An 18,148-nucleotide genomic window follows, 5' to 3' on the forward strand; every position below is an offset into this window, starting at 1 on the left:
TAGTGGTGATCATTAACAGACTGTTCCCTATCTCCTGCTTGCATCTCTAATACTGTGGCGGGGCTTGGCAGATTTTGGTGCACCATATCAATTGTTCTGTATAGAGTGCTTGGGGGGCCCCATGTAAAACCCGCACTGGTGCCCAATGCTCCTTCGGCATGCAACTGTCCTTTCTAACATGTAATACCCCACATTGAAGCAGCTTGTGTTTGTTTCGATGTGGGCAGTTGTGAATGGAAAACAGAATACATGCATCTGTTTGTTTTTCAGGCTTGTGATAAAAATGGAACCAAATTTGCCTTAAACGAAACAAACAGTGATATACTAAACATGGTAAGTACCATATATATTCTTCTTTTTTACCTGTTGACTACAGTAAAGCTCTATTATCTGTCACCGATGGGGATCAGCTGATGCAAGATAAGTGTGGCTTCTGGTTGCTTGAGAGATACTAATAAAATATGCCTGACTAATACTGTAAAGAAAAAAAAGCACTATACGTGGTATAAAGCACCATAAATGGTCTTGTAAAAGGGAAAAAAATTGTTTATTCAAAAAGATAGGTGTGTTGTAGGTATAGGGACACAAGTATATGTGAATGGGCACAAATCATGGCTACCCCACCCTACCAACCCTTCAATAAAAACATGACAAAATACCTGCGAGCCGGCTCATGTAAATAACAATCCACATGGATTGAACTATACGATCAAGCCATGCTAATGTATAGGCACCTGTCTAGTTATTATCAAAATTACATAATGTAGAGGGGAAATATATCTAACACACATGATAATGTTCTTACAGAGTTCAGGTTGGAACCCCATAGAGGGAATCACACACTTCTCCACAGATATTCTCTTTACAGAAATGGAAGGTTGCACCACTTACCTGTATTAAGTGCCTGTTAAGTGTTAAAGGGGACCTGAACTCAGAACTTCCTCTCTGCTCTCAAATATAAGAAACAGCTTAATAACCTTTAAAGAAAAACATTTCTTTGTTAGGCCTAGTGCACACCAAAAACCGCAAGCAGATCCGCAAAATGCTAGCGGTTTTTGAAGCGTATTTTCTTATTATTATGAAGCATATTGCTAGCGTTTTGCGGTTTTGTGTAGCATTTTTTGTACTTAAAGTGAAGCGTTTTTGGTAGCGTTTTTGTGTAGCAGATTACAGATATTGTTACAGTAAAGCTGTTACTAAACAGCTACTGTAACAAAAACGCCTGGAAAACCGCTCTGATCTGGCGTTTTATCAAGCGTTTTGCGTTTTTCCTCTACTTAACATTGGAGGCAGAAACGCCTCCGAAATCCAAAAAATGCTGCAGCCCGGGAGTTTGCGTTTCAGCTAAGACCGACCCGCTCTGGTGTGCAGCAGCCCATTGAAATACATTACCCAAGCGTTTCCTCAGCCGCAAGCGTTCCTAAAAACGCAACCGAACCGCTCTGGTGTGCACTAGGCCCTACAACTGATACAAATCCTGGAATAAATTTGCAGTGTGTCCTCTTCCTGCTTTCATGGAAGCAGTCATAGGGTTAACATCCTATGTTTACAAATTAGGTGCTCTGCCGAGATTCCTCTCTCTAAATACATAGAGTACAGGGTGCATTTCTCTATGTTTTCCTTTTGTCCTGTGCAAGAGTTCAGGTCCACTTTAAGGTGATTGCATATCTCCTCTGATGAACTAATTATGTGCTAACCAAAACGGTACTATACATAAATCACACTAAAACAAGTAGTTCAGTTCCACCCCAAAAGATGCACTGTATATACTAAAGTCCAAACAAGGAAATACACAGGGTTTTCTAGGAACAAATTCACTGTTTATTTTTCAATCACAAATCTTCTAAGTTGTGGATATACAGTATTGTCACGCTTCAGAAATCCAATTTCACAAAAGAGACTGCCTGACACGTGTTTCACGGCCAAAAGCCGCTTCCTCAGAGGCACACATTGTACATAAACATCTGTTAAAAAACACATAACATACAGTGTATCAGGAACATACCCTATTAAGATCTATGTGCACATCAAGATACAATGCCCAAAGGTAGAAAAAGCTATGTCAATCTTACCAAGTGCAGGTCAAGAAAAAGTGTCAGATCCGCAATCTGAAAAATTCATAAAATACAATGACCTTAAGTGATACGGATCTCACTATTGAGATATTTAAAAAAAACAAAAAAACTTTTCTTTCTTACAGTTGATACAAATCCTGGGATAAATCTGCAGTGTGTCCACTTCCTGCATTCATAGAAGCAGACATGGGGTTAACATCCTGTGTTTACAAATTAGGTGCTCTGCTGAGGACTGACGAGATTCCTCTCTCTAAATACATACAGCACAGGGTGCATTTCTGTATGTTTTCCTTCTGTCCTGCGCAAGAGTTCAGGTCCACATTGGGGTGATTGCATATCTCCTCTCGTGAACTAATTATGTGCTAACTAATAATGTACTATACCCACACCAAAAACTCTGTACTAACGTTGATATACTGTACATTAATGAAAAACAAATTAAGACAAATAAAGACAAACTTTGTTACTGCATAATGTACAGTTTTAGAGTTCTGGTGAACAGAGCTATGGATAACTGAGAGTTTACCGTTTATAGAATATTTAGCCTCTCTAATCTTGAATATATAACATGACATGCCAGGGCCCCCCGTGAAACAACCACTGCCTCTCTTCAAAAGTATGCTGACACAAAAATGTTGCCTTTGAAACAAGAATTTTTGGCAAACAGTGATGAAAACAAAATGGTTGCTGGGAAATCCTCAATTGCTGGAGGCCATACTAGAGTGGCTAAAGAAGCCATTTTTCACATAGATGTTGGGTCCAGGTGACCAGAGCAGGAGGTGCCCTGTTCCCCTGGACCCACCCATTCATGTGAAATAACGCTCATTCTGACACTCTGAGGTGACCTCTGGGGAATGGGGATTCCCCAGCAGCCATTTTGTTTGTGGCACTGTTTGCCAAAAATTCTTGTTTCAGAAAACAATTTTTGTGTTTCTAGCTTATGCAATACAGATTGCAGAGGCTGTCTACAGCCATTCAGCCCCGGGAGTTCAGCGGGATCGGCGGGTGCGTGGGACCTCCTAAGAGGACACTGGTGTGGGACCATCTCTGAGGATACTGGTGTATGATTATCGCAAGGTAAGTATCCCTGGTAATTTAGAACAATAAAGGACTTTTTCCTTGTTGTGTTTTTATTTCTTTTTTTAACTCTTTGCGGAAAAGGGTAAGGGGTACTTCAGTACCCCTATACCCATTTCACCAAGGGAGGGGTCGGGCCTCCGGGGATCCTCAGATGCCGCCATGAATCCCCCAGGATGTTGGCAGCACCCACCTCCTCCTTGGGCACCGGAGATGGGGAAGAGCCCCTTGTCCATGGATTGGACAAGGGCTCTAGGGGTGAGGGGGAGGCTTGGCCGCCCCTTTCTCCTGGAGCCCCCGCTCATACCATGGACCATGCGGTCTGGTATAGCTCAGGTATAGTCCCACGTGGCCCACGTGGCTGGGACTCTGCATTCTGGCTATCCCAGCCTGCATGGGGGACAGGGGGTTAAAGTGGATCCGAGATTAACTTTTACTCATTGCATAATTGTGTTCCTTTCCTATTGTTTATAGGGCATTCCTGAAGCCAAATACTTTTTTGTTTTTGTTTTAAAGGAATACTATCGATCTATGCATTTATTTTTAAATGCTGTATGTTGTAGCACACATTAGGACAAGTACTAGGATAAATTTGATTCCTCACACAGCTGTTCCTCTCAGCTGTAAAATCCTCCGTCAGTTTTGGATACAAAATGTATCTAAATACTGACGGCTCCCAGAGGGCTAGACCATGTCTCTGCACAGGGGAGTTGCTATCAACTCCTCAGTTTATAGTTTAATTATCACCTTGCTGAAAGAATCTTGTTGATATGGTGGTAAGGGGTTAGAGATTCTAGCAATGTGTGTTGATTATCTTTGCTTCTGGTGACTGATAAAGATACTAATAATGCTAATTGTAAACAGTGGTCTGCCCCTCTCAGCAGCTTGTAAAGTGGATGCAGCCTGGAGTGAATCATCATCACAAGCAGGCAGCCAGGCAACCAGTCTGAGTGTAAACACAGACTAGTGTTATAGCTAGTTATATTCCAGCAATATTACAGCTCATTTAGTTACCTGTTACCACCTCAGATCAGCCTATTTCTCCTCATGTCTCCTGCATGCTGTGAGTGACACAGTGAAATATATTAGTGAGCTATGTGAGAAATGAATTTTTAAGCAGGGATAGCGAGAGAGAGACTTGGGTGAATAAATAAAGTGCCCCTAGCACTAGTGGTAATGTGTACACTAATATAGAGTATTAAAAAAAAAGTTGTTTTAATCGATAGTATTCCTTTAATACTCGAATTCCCTATAAACTAAACAAGCCACGCCCACAGGTTTTCAGAGAGCCAAGGCACTGTCAGACAGTAGCAAGGGCTCATGGGAGCTCAGTCTGGCCAGGAGGAGGGGGAGGTATTACTAGCCAGAGATTTCAGAGGCAGAGGGGAGGAGGGAGGAGGAGGGGGGATTAGGTTTTTTTGCTCAAGATGCAGATAAGCCTAGCTCTGTGTAATGTTTACAAACATTACATGCTGTCATTGTATTACAGGAAGAAATAATCATATTCTATTAAAGCTATTTGCAGCTAGATTTGCTGTGTAAACTATCTAAATTTTAGATAAGATATATAGACAAGTTACTTGTTATAATTAGTTTTTCATCTCGGATCCGTTTTAAGGGGGCTCAGGTGGGCGGACTGCCAATTTGGCATCGGAACTGCCAAATTCCGATGCCAAACTCGAAATTTGGCTCAGCCCTAGCCGGAAGGTATTTTCATATACCAAAGAATGATCCTTTCCAATTTCAGGTTTTATAAATTGTGCTACTACTAATGTGATCTATACCATCCACTGCCAACGGTGCTCTGTATAATATGTAGGTTGCACTACACGTCCCCTTAGAGAAAGAATTTCAGAATATTATAGAGGAGCATCTAAAGAAAATTTGGGGTTTCTAAGGTGTCAAAACATTTTGCAACCTGTCCCGAGGGTGATTTGACGTGTTTTAGATTTCAGGCAATCGAGAGGGTGAGGAGGTCTGTTGGGGGAAAAGGGTGGGGGACAACCATAGGAATATTTGAAAATGTAAGACCTTTTGGACCTGGCGACTTGGGTCTTGTGTTCCTGAGGACCTGCATTCTAGGTGGGATGCTAGTCTTTTCTATGATTTATAAATGTTTATCCAAATTTTCCTCTGCATGTTCCCCATGCTCAAACGTATGCTTTTTTCTTTCTTGTGCTGTACTCAGGTATTCCTGTTTTTCCAGGTCTGCTTGAGTAACCAATTGTTCTTAAATGAGCACTTTTTGTACTTTTGCATAATTTTAAGTGCATGTGGTATGTCTTTAAGATTTTCCCATTTCTATATGCTAATGTTTAAGCCCACCCAATTTGGGTGGTGCTGTGTTTGTATACATTTTTGCTCCTGTGGGAGCCTTTTTAGCTATGACTAAGCGATTGTGAAGCTCCGATATGCATGAGCTAAACTTTGTGCTATGTCCATTGTGCACGTTTTTTCAATAAAGGTTGGACTTTTACGGATTGGTCTAGCGGATCCTTTCCTTCTGTTCAATAGTTTTTGATAACTTTACATGAACAGTCCCTCAAATCAAAGATGACTGGAGAACCCCTGAAAGTTCTATTAAAAAATCCTAGGATTCAATACTGTTCAGTGAATTTAAAAACAAATGCTATAATGATACTGAACTAAATTAATTAGTTTAGCCATAGTGAGCATAGTTCTTGTTCTCCTTCTCGGTTCCCTTGATTCTGAGTTAAAATTAAGTGTGATTCCATTGGCAGGACTACCTGAACTGGAAAAGCCAGACGTAAACAATAAGCCTACCCTGCTATGTTTTATTTAACATGATGTCACTGTGGAAGAGTAACCTGTGTGTTCTTTTATAGATACCTCCAGAGCTTGTACACACATTGAAACAAATTTGCCAATCAGTCTGGACACTAGGATTACATCAGACTTTTCTTCTGCTTTTGATTATTGGGAAGTGGCTTCTACCAATAGGAGTTGGAATTACCCGTGACCAGCTTTCTCAGCTTCTCCTAATATTTGTGGGAACTGCTGCAGATATCTTGGAATTCACTAGTGAGACTATGGAAGAACCTAACGTAAGGTACAAGGTGTAATATTTTTCATAATTCAACTATGAAACCCCAAAACACATGACCTTCACAACCCTAATCACTATCCTCTCCAGTGAGTTGTCTTCTAAAAGACATTTTGATAAATTGTATTGATTTAACTCTTACCTGTTCTTCACAGCGTTTCACAGAGAACACATTTTTCACATCACTAATAGTCTCTCAACAAGGTTTAGTTTGTCCCTACCATGCTGTAGGAACAAATATGGGGGGGGGGGGCCAATAAATGCCCAACTAAAGCCATAACTGAACTAGACAAGTTCTCAAAACAAAACTATATAGCAACAAATATAGTAATATGGCAAAAAATATAGTCCTATAACAAAGAGCTGTCAGGTCATTAACATTTGCAAATATGACAATTACCATACATTTTGGAGCATAAGATGCTCTGGAATATAAGACACATATAGGTTTCGAGGTCAAAAACAAGGAAAAAAATACTAATCCTGTTGTGCCTATAATGCAGTGGCATCTTGTGGATGTTCCCCTCAATTATTGTGTACCTATTTGTACACTTTTTACTTCTGGTGCTCACCTGTGTCCTCCAGTCCCTTTGTGTCCTCTTTTGCCCCCCTTGTGTCCTCCTGTGTCCCCCATGTGAACTCCTGTGTCCCTGTGTCATATCAGCAGGCGTTCGTTAGTCAGGGACTCCCTGTATTTGGAATATAAGAGGCAGCGACTTTTTATCTCCACTTTTTGGTGAGAAAACATTTGTCTTATAGTCTAAAAAATACATTACTAAAATAATTCTCCATGCCAAAATTTTAGCAAGTACCTTATGGGCAACAAAAAACAAAATATAAGAAATTAAACCACTGCAATGGATAGAACAAAACCTATGCTTGAAAGACTGGGGTCTCCTGCATTGCAATAGTGTGCCCTAATGTGAGTTTTATAGCCTGGAAACTGCCCTGCCATTACCATACCGGTAAGTTCGTTGGCTTTTCCTCAAACTTGTCCTAGACTGTGATACATATGATAGTGATGATAAGGACATTAGATTGTGAGCTCCTTTTAAGGGACTATTAGGGAAATGAATTACTGAGTGTATTACGCAAAGGGATACATAAATACATAATTATAATAATGCAATTTTTGTTTAATAAATTAGTTTTCATTTATAAGTACAACTTATAATAATTCCAGCTGGGCGTTATGGACAAGCTCAGCTTGTCCAGTACCGCCGTGCTGGATTGCTCAGGCCCTGGTTGGCCGAGTTGCATAATTTATTTTTTTGAAACACGCAGCTAGCACTTTGCTATCTGCGTGTTTGTTCCGATCGCCGCCGCTCGCAGCCGATCCGCTGCTACCTGCCGCGAAAGAGGGCTCCCCCTGCAGACCCCCTGTGCAGCCTGGCCAATCACCGCCAGGCTGCGCTATGGGGTGGATCGGGACTTCACCTGACGTCATGACGTCAATGACGTCAGTCCGATCGTCGCCATGGCGATGGGGGAAGCCCAAACAGGAAATCCCGTTCAGAACGGGATTTCCTGTTGGGTATTTGCGCCAGCCGCAATCGGAGGGGTGGGGGGGATAGCGAATGGAGGGGGGAAGCATGTAGCTAGCGCTAGGCTAACTGTATGTTAGAAAAAAATTAGCCAAAAAAACCCCTCCCTCGGCCGTGCGCCACATACAATCAGAACGTTAGGGAGGTTAAATTAATATCATGATGGCTTTCTCTCGCTAGCTACTACATCTACACAGCTTGAGCACCAGATGGTCCAGTGAGGAAGTTAGAGCCTGTGGCTTCAGTATAGCCATATCTACATGAAATATTTATTCTGGAACTTGTGGATATGTTTTAACACCTGACCTGACTATGGTGGCTTATCATTATGAAGCCCATCCACCCAATCAAGTGATGGCCTGGCCAAAATGGATTAAGATGAAATGGAGCCCTAGACAAGATAGCAGTTTTGGCCCAATGCTGATGGTCACTTGGCTTTTTTTTGTAAAATTTGGTTGGGGATAGCATCCACCAGGTCCCTAGACCTTCTCCAGGCCCTAGGCAACTACATAGGATTACTTTGTGGAATATCAGGCTCTGGGCTTTCCTGTAATTATTTGCTGCTCTCATAGCACCCCCTGCGTTTGCATTCCTGCCTTGCATCTTGTTGAAAATTTAAAGACAGGCAGATGTTTCACCACATTGTCTTTTGTGTAAAGCATTTGACCATTTATGGCCAGTCTTATAGCCCTATCTTTGAAGTTGATAATGAAGGGATAGCTTGGGGCAAAATCAAACAGCATAATATACACATAGACTGAGTCTCTGCTGCTGTTTACATTTCATAACAAAGCTATTCCAGACAACAAAAGGAAACCTAGGTGCAGTCTAAATAATCCAAAAAGCAGTCTACCAGCAAGTCATCAATATTACACTTGATTAAATTTATCTAAAACAGCGGAATTGTACCTATCATATTTATTCCATTCATCTTACAATTAAATGCTATGAAATGACTTTTAAATTTGCGGCTCGGCAGAGTCTGTTCTTTGAAGTTAAGTAAACAGGCTGTTTTTCATCATCCGCTTAAATGGTTTATGTACAAAAAGTATTTTGTTCTTGCGACAGAATCAATAGAACAGTGAGAAGAAGGAGAAAACGTGATCATTTTGGAATTTGGCTCAGCGCCCAAGTGTGTTCCTCAGATAAATCTCCTGAAAGCATTTTCCTTTAACGCCGGTTATCATCCGATTATTCCTTTGTAGAGGTTTTCAGTGAAAATGTTACGTGTTATAGAACTTAACAAAAAAATTCCTGAAAGTGTGAAATGGTTGAACATAATACTGGAACTGACCACTAATCTAAAGCAAAAATAAACTTATGTGATAATGGCCCATATGTAATTGTAATTAACTTCTTAAGGAGATCATTTTTCATTTTCTCATTTTCTCTTTTGCAATAACTTTTTCAGCACTCTAAAATTGAAAACATTAGGTGAATATAGTGCTATCAAAAATTATTTTAAGTGTTTTCTTGTTTGTCGGTGGTTTAAAAAGCATTTTATTGACAAGTTGTGGAAATATCACTTAGGAGAAAACTCAGGAGAAAAAGTTAATTGCATATGGGTCATTATCTCAAAAGTTTATTTTTTGCTTTAGTTTTGCTTTAAGGTGACCTCAGTGGTCAGTTCCAGTATTATGTTCAACTACAACTGTAATCAGCCATTGATCAATCAATCAAATAATCAACCAACCATTGATTACCTTAAAGCGAATCCGAGATGAAACACTAACTATAACAAGTAACTTGTCTTTATATCTTATCTAAAGTTTAGAAAAGTTTATGATTATTTATTCCTGTGATACAATGAGGGCAGCCATGTTCCGTTTGTCACATTGTCACAGGCTGAGGGCTGGAGATGCTATCAGCTTGCCTGTGTGTAAATTCAGTTCCCTCTCCTCCTACATCCTCCCCTCTGCCTCTGAAATCAATGGCTAGTAACCTCCTCCTGCTCAGACTGAGCTCAAATAAGCCCTTGCTACAGTGCCAAGGCACAAAAGGAGCTGTGGGCAAGGCTTGTTTAGTTTATAGGGAACTAGAGTATGTTTAAAAGTTTATCTCAGATCCACTTTAATACCCTATTCTGCGGCCTACCAAAAAAACACCTGGCACCTCTCCAGTCCCTACTGAACTCTGCTCCTCGTCTCATCCACCTCTCCTCCCACTCCACTAATGCTTCCCCTCTCTGCCAATCCCTCCATTGGCTTCCAAACATCCAAAGGATCTAGTTCAAACTCCTAACCATACAAAGCTCTACATAGGCTGTACACTGCAAGTTTATTGATCTCCAGAAATCATCCATCCTAGGACCTTCGCTCCTCCCAAGATACCCTCTTGTTATTCAGCTCGGTCACCTCCTCTCACTCTCGCATCCAGGACTTTACTGATATTCTCCTACTGTTATTTCCTGCAGATTTCAACCAATTTTTTTTTTCAAGTTATGCCACATCCAAATTAGCATGCGCTGCTTTCAAAGGGGCACTATGGCGAAATTTTTTTAAAATTTACAATATGTGCAAACATACAAATAAGAAGTATGTTTTTTCCAGAGTAAAATGAGCCATAAATTACTTTTCTCCTATGTTGCTTTCACTTACAGTAGGTAGTAGAAATCTGACAGAAGCAAAAGGTTTTGGACTAGTCCATCTCTTCATGGAGGATTCTCATGGATTTATTTATTTTCAAAAGCACTTATTGAATGGCAGTCGTTCTGTCCAACTTTCAAAAAAAAACTGTGTAGCGAGCAGGGAAGCTGGCCAGCATCATTGTTTAAATCCTTTTTAGGGAATACCTTTATAAAGAATAAAAGCCTTGCTGAGAATCCCCTATGAAGAGATGGACTAGTCTAAAACCTGTCGCTTCTGTCAGATTTCTACTATCTACTGTAAGAGACAGCAACATAGGAGAAAAGTAATTTATGGCTCATTTTACTCTGGAAAAAAATGTACTTCTTATTTGTCTATGTTTGCACATATTTTAAATTTTACAGTTTTTTGCCATAGTGCCCCTTTAAACATATACACCCCTTGCAGCCTGACAATGTGATAGTACACTGTTGTAGCTCCTTTTGACTGGCAATATAAGTGGGTAGGGCTTTTGATGTGATGCCTGTATTTTACTGTATATCGCTATCTCATTATGAACTCTACTCCGTGTTGTCAATGAAACAAGAATGGCGGAGAGCTTTCTTTACATTACAAACATGGCCACCACACTGAACAGGATGGCCGCAGGCTGCCTTATGTCATATCAGTAAACATGCACAGAGAAAATATCTATATCGACAATAAAATAGGGCTTTTAGTAGACACAGAATAAACTAATGTTTAACCTCCTTAGCGGTACACCGATCGCCGCCGCCCCACGCCCGATCGCCGCTATCCGTTGCGGCGCGCGGGGCGCCCCAGACCCCGTGCGCTGCCTGGCCAATCAGTGCCAGGCAGCGCAGAGGGGTGGATCGGGACTCCCAATGACGTCCCGACGTCGGTGACGTCATCCCGCCATGGCGACGGGGGAAGCCCTCCAGGAAATCCCGTTCTTTGAACGGGATTTCCTGATCGAAGCGGGCGGGGGGATGCTGCTGAGCAGCGGCTATCATGTAGCGAGCCCTGGGCTCGCTACATGATTTAAAAAACAAACAAACTGCTGCGCTGCCCCCTGGCGGAATTTTTCATACCGCCAGGGGGGTTAACAAAGTATACCATGTATTGCATTGCAATAAACAACTGTGATACATACATGAAAAATCATTAACTCATTAGCAGCTTCAAATGAATTATCTGGTTTGAGATGGTGCACTGCTTTTGACCTCAGCTGGCAGAACTCTTTGTGCTGTAAATTCTTATAATGCATTGATCTCTATCTGCTAGCAGAGAATATAGAAACTGAAAGCAAAAGTCCTCTGTTATTGTCTCTCACTGCCCTCTAGTGAAAAGTGGCCATAAATACACATTACAGTGGTACTAATGAGTAGCAAGGAAATGTAACAAATAAGAAATAAAAAAAAAATGTGCTAAAAAAAAATTCGCCTGGAACACTTGCAAACCTCTAAAGAAATTGACTGCTAAAGGGTTTAAGGAAATGTAAATTATTTTGAGACTATTTTGCCTTGCTTTAAAGGGACACTGAAGCGAAAAAAATATTATGATATAATGAATTAGTTGTGAAGCACAGATAAATACTAGAACATTATTAGCAAAGACAATATTCTCATATTGTATCGTTTTTTTTATAGCATTGCATCATTCTCTAATATTCGCAGTTTAAACACTACTGAGCAGTCTTAATGATTTTACAGAGCAGGCAAGTGAACTTTTGAACCATTCTCTACAGAGAGACAAACAATACAGTGCCAGACACTTGAGATAACAAGCTTCAGAAGACAGAGCTCTCTGCGACTTTGAAAGTCGTGGAGCTCAATGGCTCTTTTGCATAGATAACAACTGGAGTTTCTTAACTCTTCCTGTACTGGAGACAATATTAGACTTATGTCTCTGCTCCTAATGTTTTATTTCTTGGCTGTACTACACATACAAATCATTATATCATAATTTTTTTTCGCTTCAGTGTCTCTTTAATGGAGTCATGATGACTCCTTTAAGGACTTCAGGACTTTAATTTTATTTTTACTGTGTTTCATAACTGATACCATTGAAGGGACATTGTTCCAGTAAGTTTAGCTTGTTGATATCGTTATTTGCACTAAATGTACATCTAGCCAAGGAACATCCATTTTTTCACAGATGCAACATCCTTTGCTATATGGAAGTGTTTCCTTTTAGGGATAACAAAAACAGAGCTTTCTCACCAGTCTAAATATAGAAATGCAATATCACAAGTAACACATTTGTCTTAATGGCTACAATGTATATTTTCATTGGTTTGGTACATCACAAGTAAATACATTCAAAACATTTTTATTTTTCAGAAGTAACAGCAGTTTGGTTTACATAATACTTGCTGTATGGACATGGAGTATGTTACAGTTTCCACTTGATCTGGCTGGTGAGTACTGTGGGAAATGTAGTATTGTAATTAGATCATGCTTAGTTCAGTTTATTGCTGTATGTAGATATCTGATTCTAAACTGGAATTCTGATCCTTTTGACTCAAATCTTTTAGCTGATCACTTTGCAAACATTTGATTTGCATCATTTGTGTGAAATGCTGGAAGAGCACAGTTCCAGTATATGCTTAAAGCGGTCTAACACCCAGCATTTCAACTTTGCTTTAAAAGATTTCTTACAGCTTAGAAACTATTATGCCAGATTTTTTTAAGCAGAAATTCACTGAATGGGTTAAACATGACATTTTAGTTTTGCATTTAGCTAGAAATCCGCCTATGTGCTGAGGTTTAGATACAAATGTATCTTTGTTTGGAATGCAAATAGACCTCTGAAAAGCCTGTCTGGGAAGCCCTCTGTGCTCTCTCAGAGAGGTGTTTGTTTATTTACATTTTAAATAGATACATTTGTGGATGATGCAGAGGTGTCCTACAAGGGTTGGGGATAGCATAAAGGAGCAGCCAATGGAGAGCTAGAATGGAGGAAAAGTAAATAAAGTAGTAGACATATGCAAACTCCTTCGCTTGTCTCCACTTTCTTCCTCAACCTGTCTTTGTATGTGAACGTTTATCATTTACCCTACAAGAGGAATACAATATCTATGGTACTATAATAAAGATGCCAGTGGTGTTCTATGGTCCTTTGTGCTCTTACATGACCCATTCTTTCCTATTGTTATCATATCAGTTAAAATAACTCCGTGCATCTTTTGTCCGTTACTTATAATTTAGTTTGAAAGTTTTCAAAAAACAGGTTCTATAGTTGCTGTAAAGAGTTTGTCTCTTGGTCTGATTTGCCACTGTATTAACAGTCATATGCATTTTCTTCTAGCAATGCTCTTATCTTTAAATTCTATTATGTGTCTCTTTCTTTCTAGTTATCTACCTCTCAGATTTTTTCAAACAGCATGTTTCAAATAGGAGACCAGAGAGAGTCAGTATAGATCTGAATGACACATTTCTGCAGTGCTGCATGCAGCACATGGGCGTAACAATAGGGGATGCAGGGGGGGGGCCCGCTCATGGCCGTTTTGGGGGGCTGGAGGGGTCGCAGCATGACGGGAAAGCTATGGCCACACTCAGCGAGGAGGGGGGACAGTCCCCCCTCCCTCACCTCAGGCTTTCCCCTCTGCGCTCCCCTCCAGCTTCAATAGCTATATATGTGCAGCGGAGTGGCGGGCAGCGGCAGACAAACATACCTTCTGTGTGTTCCAGCGCGGACACTTCTCGCTCTAGTGACTGAAGTGACTTCCTGTATAAACAGGAAGTCGCGTCAGTCACTAGAGCGAGAAGCATCCGGACGCACGGAAGGTATGTTTGTCTGCCGCTGCCCGCCGCTCCGCTGCACTTATATAGCTATTGAAGCTGGAGGGAAGCGCAGAGGGGAAAGCCCGAGGTGAGGGGGGGACCGTCCCCCCTCCCCGGCAAGTGTGGCCATAGCTTTCCCCTCATGCTGCGACCCCTCCAGCCCCCCAAAACAGTCACGACCGGGCCCCGGGGGGAGGCGGGGGCGGCTCAGAATTTCGGCAGGGGGGCCCGGTGGCTTTTAGTTACGCCCCTGATGCAGCACATCCAAAAAATGACATCACTAATAGCTCCTCTACATCATTGGTGTACATTAAAACTTTAACTTTTGAGGGAATAAAATGTCCAATAACATTTTATAGAGTTATCCTTTAACAAGGACTAAAAGAAACTGACATCAGTGTGGAGGTTTTGTGTATTGAAAATGAGAATGTAGACAGTGTAACTGAAATGTTTTGGCAATATTTCTTACAGGGGGTCTGATGCAATTCAGTTTTTCTCCTAAGTTTTCTCCTAGGTGAAATTTTCATACCTTGTACTTTTTCACCAACTTTTTGGTACTTTTTCAATAGTAAAATGCTTAAAAGCAGTTCTAAAGAGAATATGAAAATTATCTTCTAGGATATAACTCAGGAAAACAAGTTAATTGCATATGGCCCAGGGTTACTTTAAAGTTAACTTGTTTCAAATGAAAATAATAATACATGTTCATGTTCTTACATTACATGTTCTGATCATTACATCAAATCTGATACACTAAATCACCCAATTATTGGACAATTTACTGGAAACCCTAACAGGTCAGGGAGTTTTCAAAGACAGTCGTGTCCACCAGTAGTAGCCAGGCACAGTGCTTTGTGGCCTTGTGAGGGGGAAGGATGTGTCACTTTCTTTGCATGACCATTTTCAACTGCTGACAGCCCTAGAGTGTCTAGAGCAGGAGGTATCCTTAAAGGGGAACTTTAACCCAGGATTCAACTTCATCCCTATCAGTAGCCGATACCCCCTTTCCCATGAGAAATCTTTACCTTTACTCTATTAGATCATCAGGGACAAATGTATGGTTGATATTGTGGCAAAACCCCTCCCACAGTGTGATGTCATGGCCATGGCCCCGACAGTTTACTATATGTAAGCCTTGTTGCATTGTGAGAAATCCAGCTACCAAGAAAGCAGTATCATGTAAATGCAAGCTTGGCACAAGGCTTTTTGGTGCACAAATTTTGCATGCCATTAATTACTATTCCCCCTTTGAGTTGCAGCCACTCAAAAGGAGAAGTAATTCGGGGGTCTGGCAGTCTCTGGCTCACAAATTACCCATTCACAGGGCACAAACTATAGCATTGCTGCTATCTATAGCCAGGCCAAGCTTCAGCACTACGTGGCGTGCAGGGGGTGGGGGGGACATCAATTTAGCCCTACTTCGAGGAGGATCTCCATCTGTGTATAGAACTCTCAGTAATTGAACATTCCAATGTGATCACCTGACAGACAAAAGTTGTTGCCACATGTAGTAGATTTCAGAATACAAATCGGGGTGGGGAAAGACTTTACAATGGGCAAACACCAACTAAATCATGTACAAATGAATATTGTACATTACGGTATTTTCACTACAGTTCTTCTTGAAACATTTGAGGGGGTGGGGGTCTCCTTGCTGCTCTTTACCAGCCAGAAGGTGAGAGTTAGTATCAGTATGGTGGGGTCCCCAACAAAACATGAAAAACAAATTAATCCAAGCAGAACAAATATGTATTTGATATTAAAGATGCACAGATCATATGTCAATTATCAGGTATTACCAGTTTCAGATAGACTTTAAGTTCATTCTTAAAGAGGAACTCCAGCCTAAACAAACATACTGTCATTAAGTTACATTAGTTATGTTAATTAAAATAGATAGGTAATATAATCTCTTACCCACACTCTTTTAAAAGGACAGGCAAATGTTTGATTTCATGATGGCAGCCATCTTTTTGGTTGAAAGGAGGTGACAGGGAGCATGAGACACAGTTCCAACTGCCCTGTGTCCTGATCACCTCTCGCAGTTGCTAGGCAACGTGAATAACAACATAGGAAATCCCATCATGCTCTGCACAGCATCAGGGAAAAAAATCCCGGGCTTTTTTTCTTTGATGGGTGGAGCTTAGATAAAAATGCAGCAAAAATGATCCTTTGGCAAGAAAAACAAAGTTCTGATGCTGTGAAACTGTCAAAGAAACACCAAACCTTTTCAGTTCTGCTGTGTAGATTTTTAGTCCGGAGGTTCACTTTAAGTCAAGCGTGAGAGGCAGCTTAAATGAATCATGCATTAAAACCCAATGAAATAATTTATAAACAAATTTGTAAATGTCTGATGCTCTATGGGCGTAAAAAAGGTGTAAATTCAACACAAGTGTCAGTGAAATGTGGCATAAAGTAAAGTCAGCTGAAGGCTAAAATTGTGAAAGTTGAAACAGATGTTAGAGGCACATTGTGTCTCTCATCATTAGAAAAGAGTCTTCACGGGACCAGAGGCTGAAAGGTGGTCCAATGTTTCTAGTTAATCATCTGATTATGAGACATTTGGGGGTTCTTTTTAAATATTTATTAAGTATTTTTACAGCACTGACATCTTCCATAGAGCTTTCACAAAGTGTATAGTCATAGCTGTCCCTCAGAGGGTCTCACAATTAAATCCCTTCCATTGTCATATGTTGAAGCCAATTAACTTATCTGTATATTTGTGTATATTTAAAATCCTGGCCCAGATTTGAATGGTTGAAACTTGTGTTGCAAAGTGAGAGTGCTGTCCACTACACCACTGCCCACTACACCACTGTGATTCAGCCTTGTTCTGTTTAAATCTACAGAAAGTCATATCTACAACAATAATTGGTATTACTTGGATAGATCAAAGTAATGATACTTTGCTTTTGCTTGAAATGCTTATTTTAATAGGTGAATGTTGGAGGTTATGTCTCATATCTGCAGTTCTAATCTATCTCTTTTTTATTTATAGTCCAAAACATTGGATGCCAACAGACACCATCGACCAAAAGGCACTTGTGTTTGCTGTTCTGTAAATACAGTGCGGATCTTTGGAACATTGGAATAAGTCTACTGATCCAAGATGGTCCATTTCTAATATGTCGGATTGTCTTGATGGTTCATTTCAATGTGATCAATCAAATGTTGGTGTTTTTTGCTGCCAAAAACAGCCTTGTCGTCATGCTGCAACTTTATCGCCTGGTGGTGTTGTCGGTAGACTTTTATTCTTCTTTGGAAACTAACGAAACAATAAAAACGGATGAAGAAGAATGCTGTGCATGTGAACGCACAGACACCCATGAAGAAATAATCAGCTATATTGATACCGAGGAAAAGAGCACAGAAAATAACAGTGCAGCTAATAATCTGGAATCAGATGGACCAGTGGAAATCCTGTGAACATTGTAATGTTTTTTTTTTTTTTTTTGGGGGGGGGGGGGGGGTTGTTTGTTTTGTTTTTTTTCAGTGTTGTGTGACTTCTAGATTTTCCATCACCAAGTGGAAAATGGAGCATGTTTGTGAATTTCTCTCCTATAAGACTTTTACTGTATAAAATAAGCACTGTGAGAAAAAGGTGAATATAAAATCAAATCCAGATCCAAGCCTTTTGCTATCTGTTATTAAACAGACATTTGTGTCCCTTGAAAAAAACAGTTACTAGTGAGTCACTGTGTGGTCAAAATTTTCTTGAAAATAAAATGTTGAAATCCAGTTCCTGGTGTTATGTCTATGATGCAGATGTTACTGAGATAAGCTGTGTATCCTGCTTGAAAAATGTAATAGTTACGTTTAATGTAAGTATACTTGTTCCAGCTTTCTGGGTGATCTCCATCAGTATGAACATTTGGCAAGAGTGTAACAGTTCAGATTACCTAAATTTTTGCAAAACACACACTTACCATAAATCTTTCTTTCAATTTTGGAATTGTAGGCAGCCCTGTACATATCCATCCAAATAGTTTTTTTTAAGTCCATCCTAAGGATTGCATAG

At 40.4% G+C, this 18,148-nt stretch overlaps 1 protein-coding gene across 1 annotated transcript in view; it reads left to right on the forward strand.

The window, feature by feature from the left end:
- TMEM26 (transmembrane protein 26) overlaps positions 1 to 17,556 on the forward strand; it is a 114,505-nt gene extending 96,949 nt beyond the window's left edge. The window contains exons 3-6 of the mRNA XM_068258925.1: positions 271 to 333; positions 5,999 to 6,222; positions 12,688 to 12,764; positions 17,129 to 17,556. Coding sequence (XP_068115026.1) covers positions 271 to 333; positions 5,999 to 6,222; positions 12,688 to 12,764; positions 17,129 to 17,556 — 792 coding nt within the window. The remainder of the gene's footprint in view (positions 1 to 270; positions 334 to 5,998; positions 6,223 to 12,687; positions 12,765 to 17,128) is intronic.
- Positions 17,557 to 18,148: the final 592 nt, after the last annotated feature.

Source organism: Hyperolius riggenbachi, chromosome 10 (genome assembly GCF_040937935.1).
Source record: "Hyperolius riggenbachi isolate aHypRig1 chromosome 10, aHypRig1.pri, whole genome shotgun sequence".
Classification (NCBI taxonomy): Eukaryota; Metazoa; Chordata; class Amphibia; order Anura; family Hyperoliidae; genus Hyperolius; species Hyperolius riggenbachi.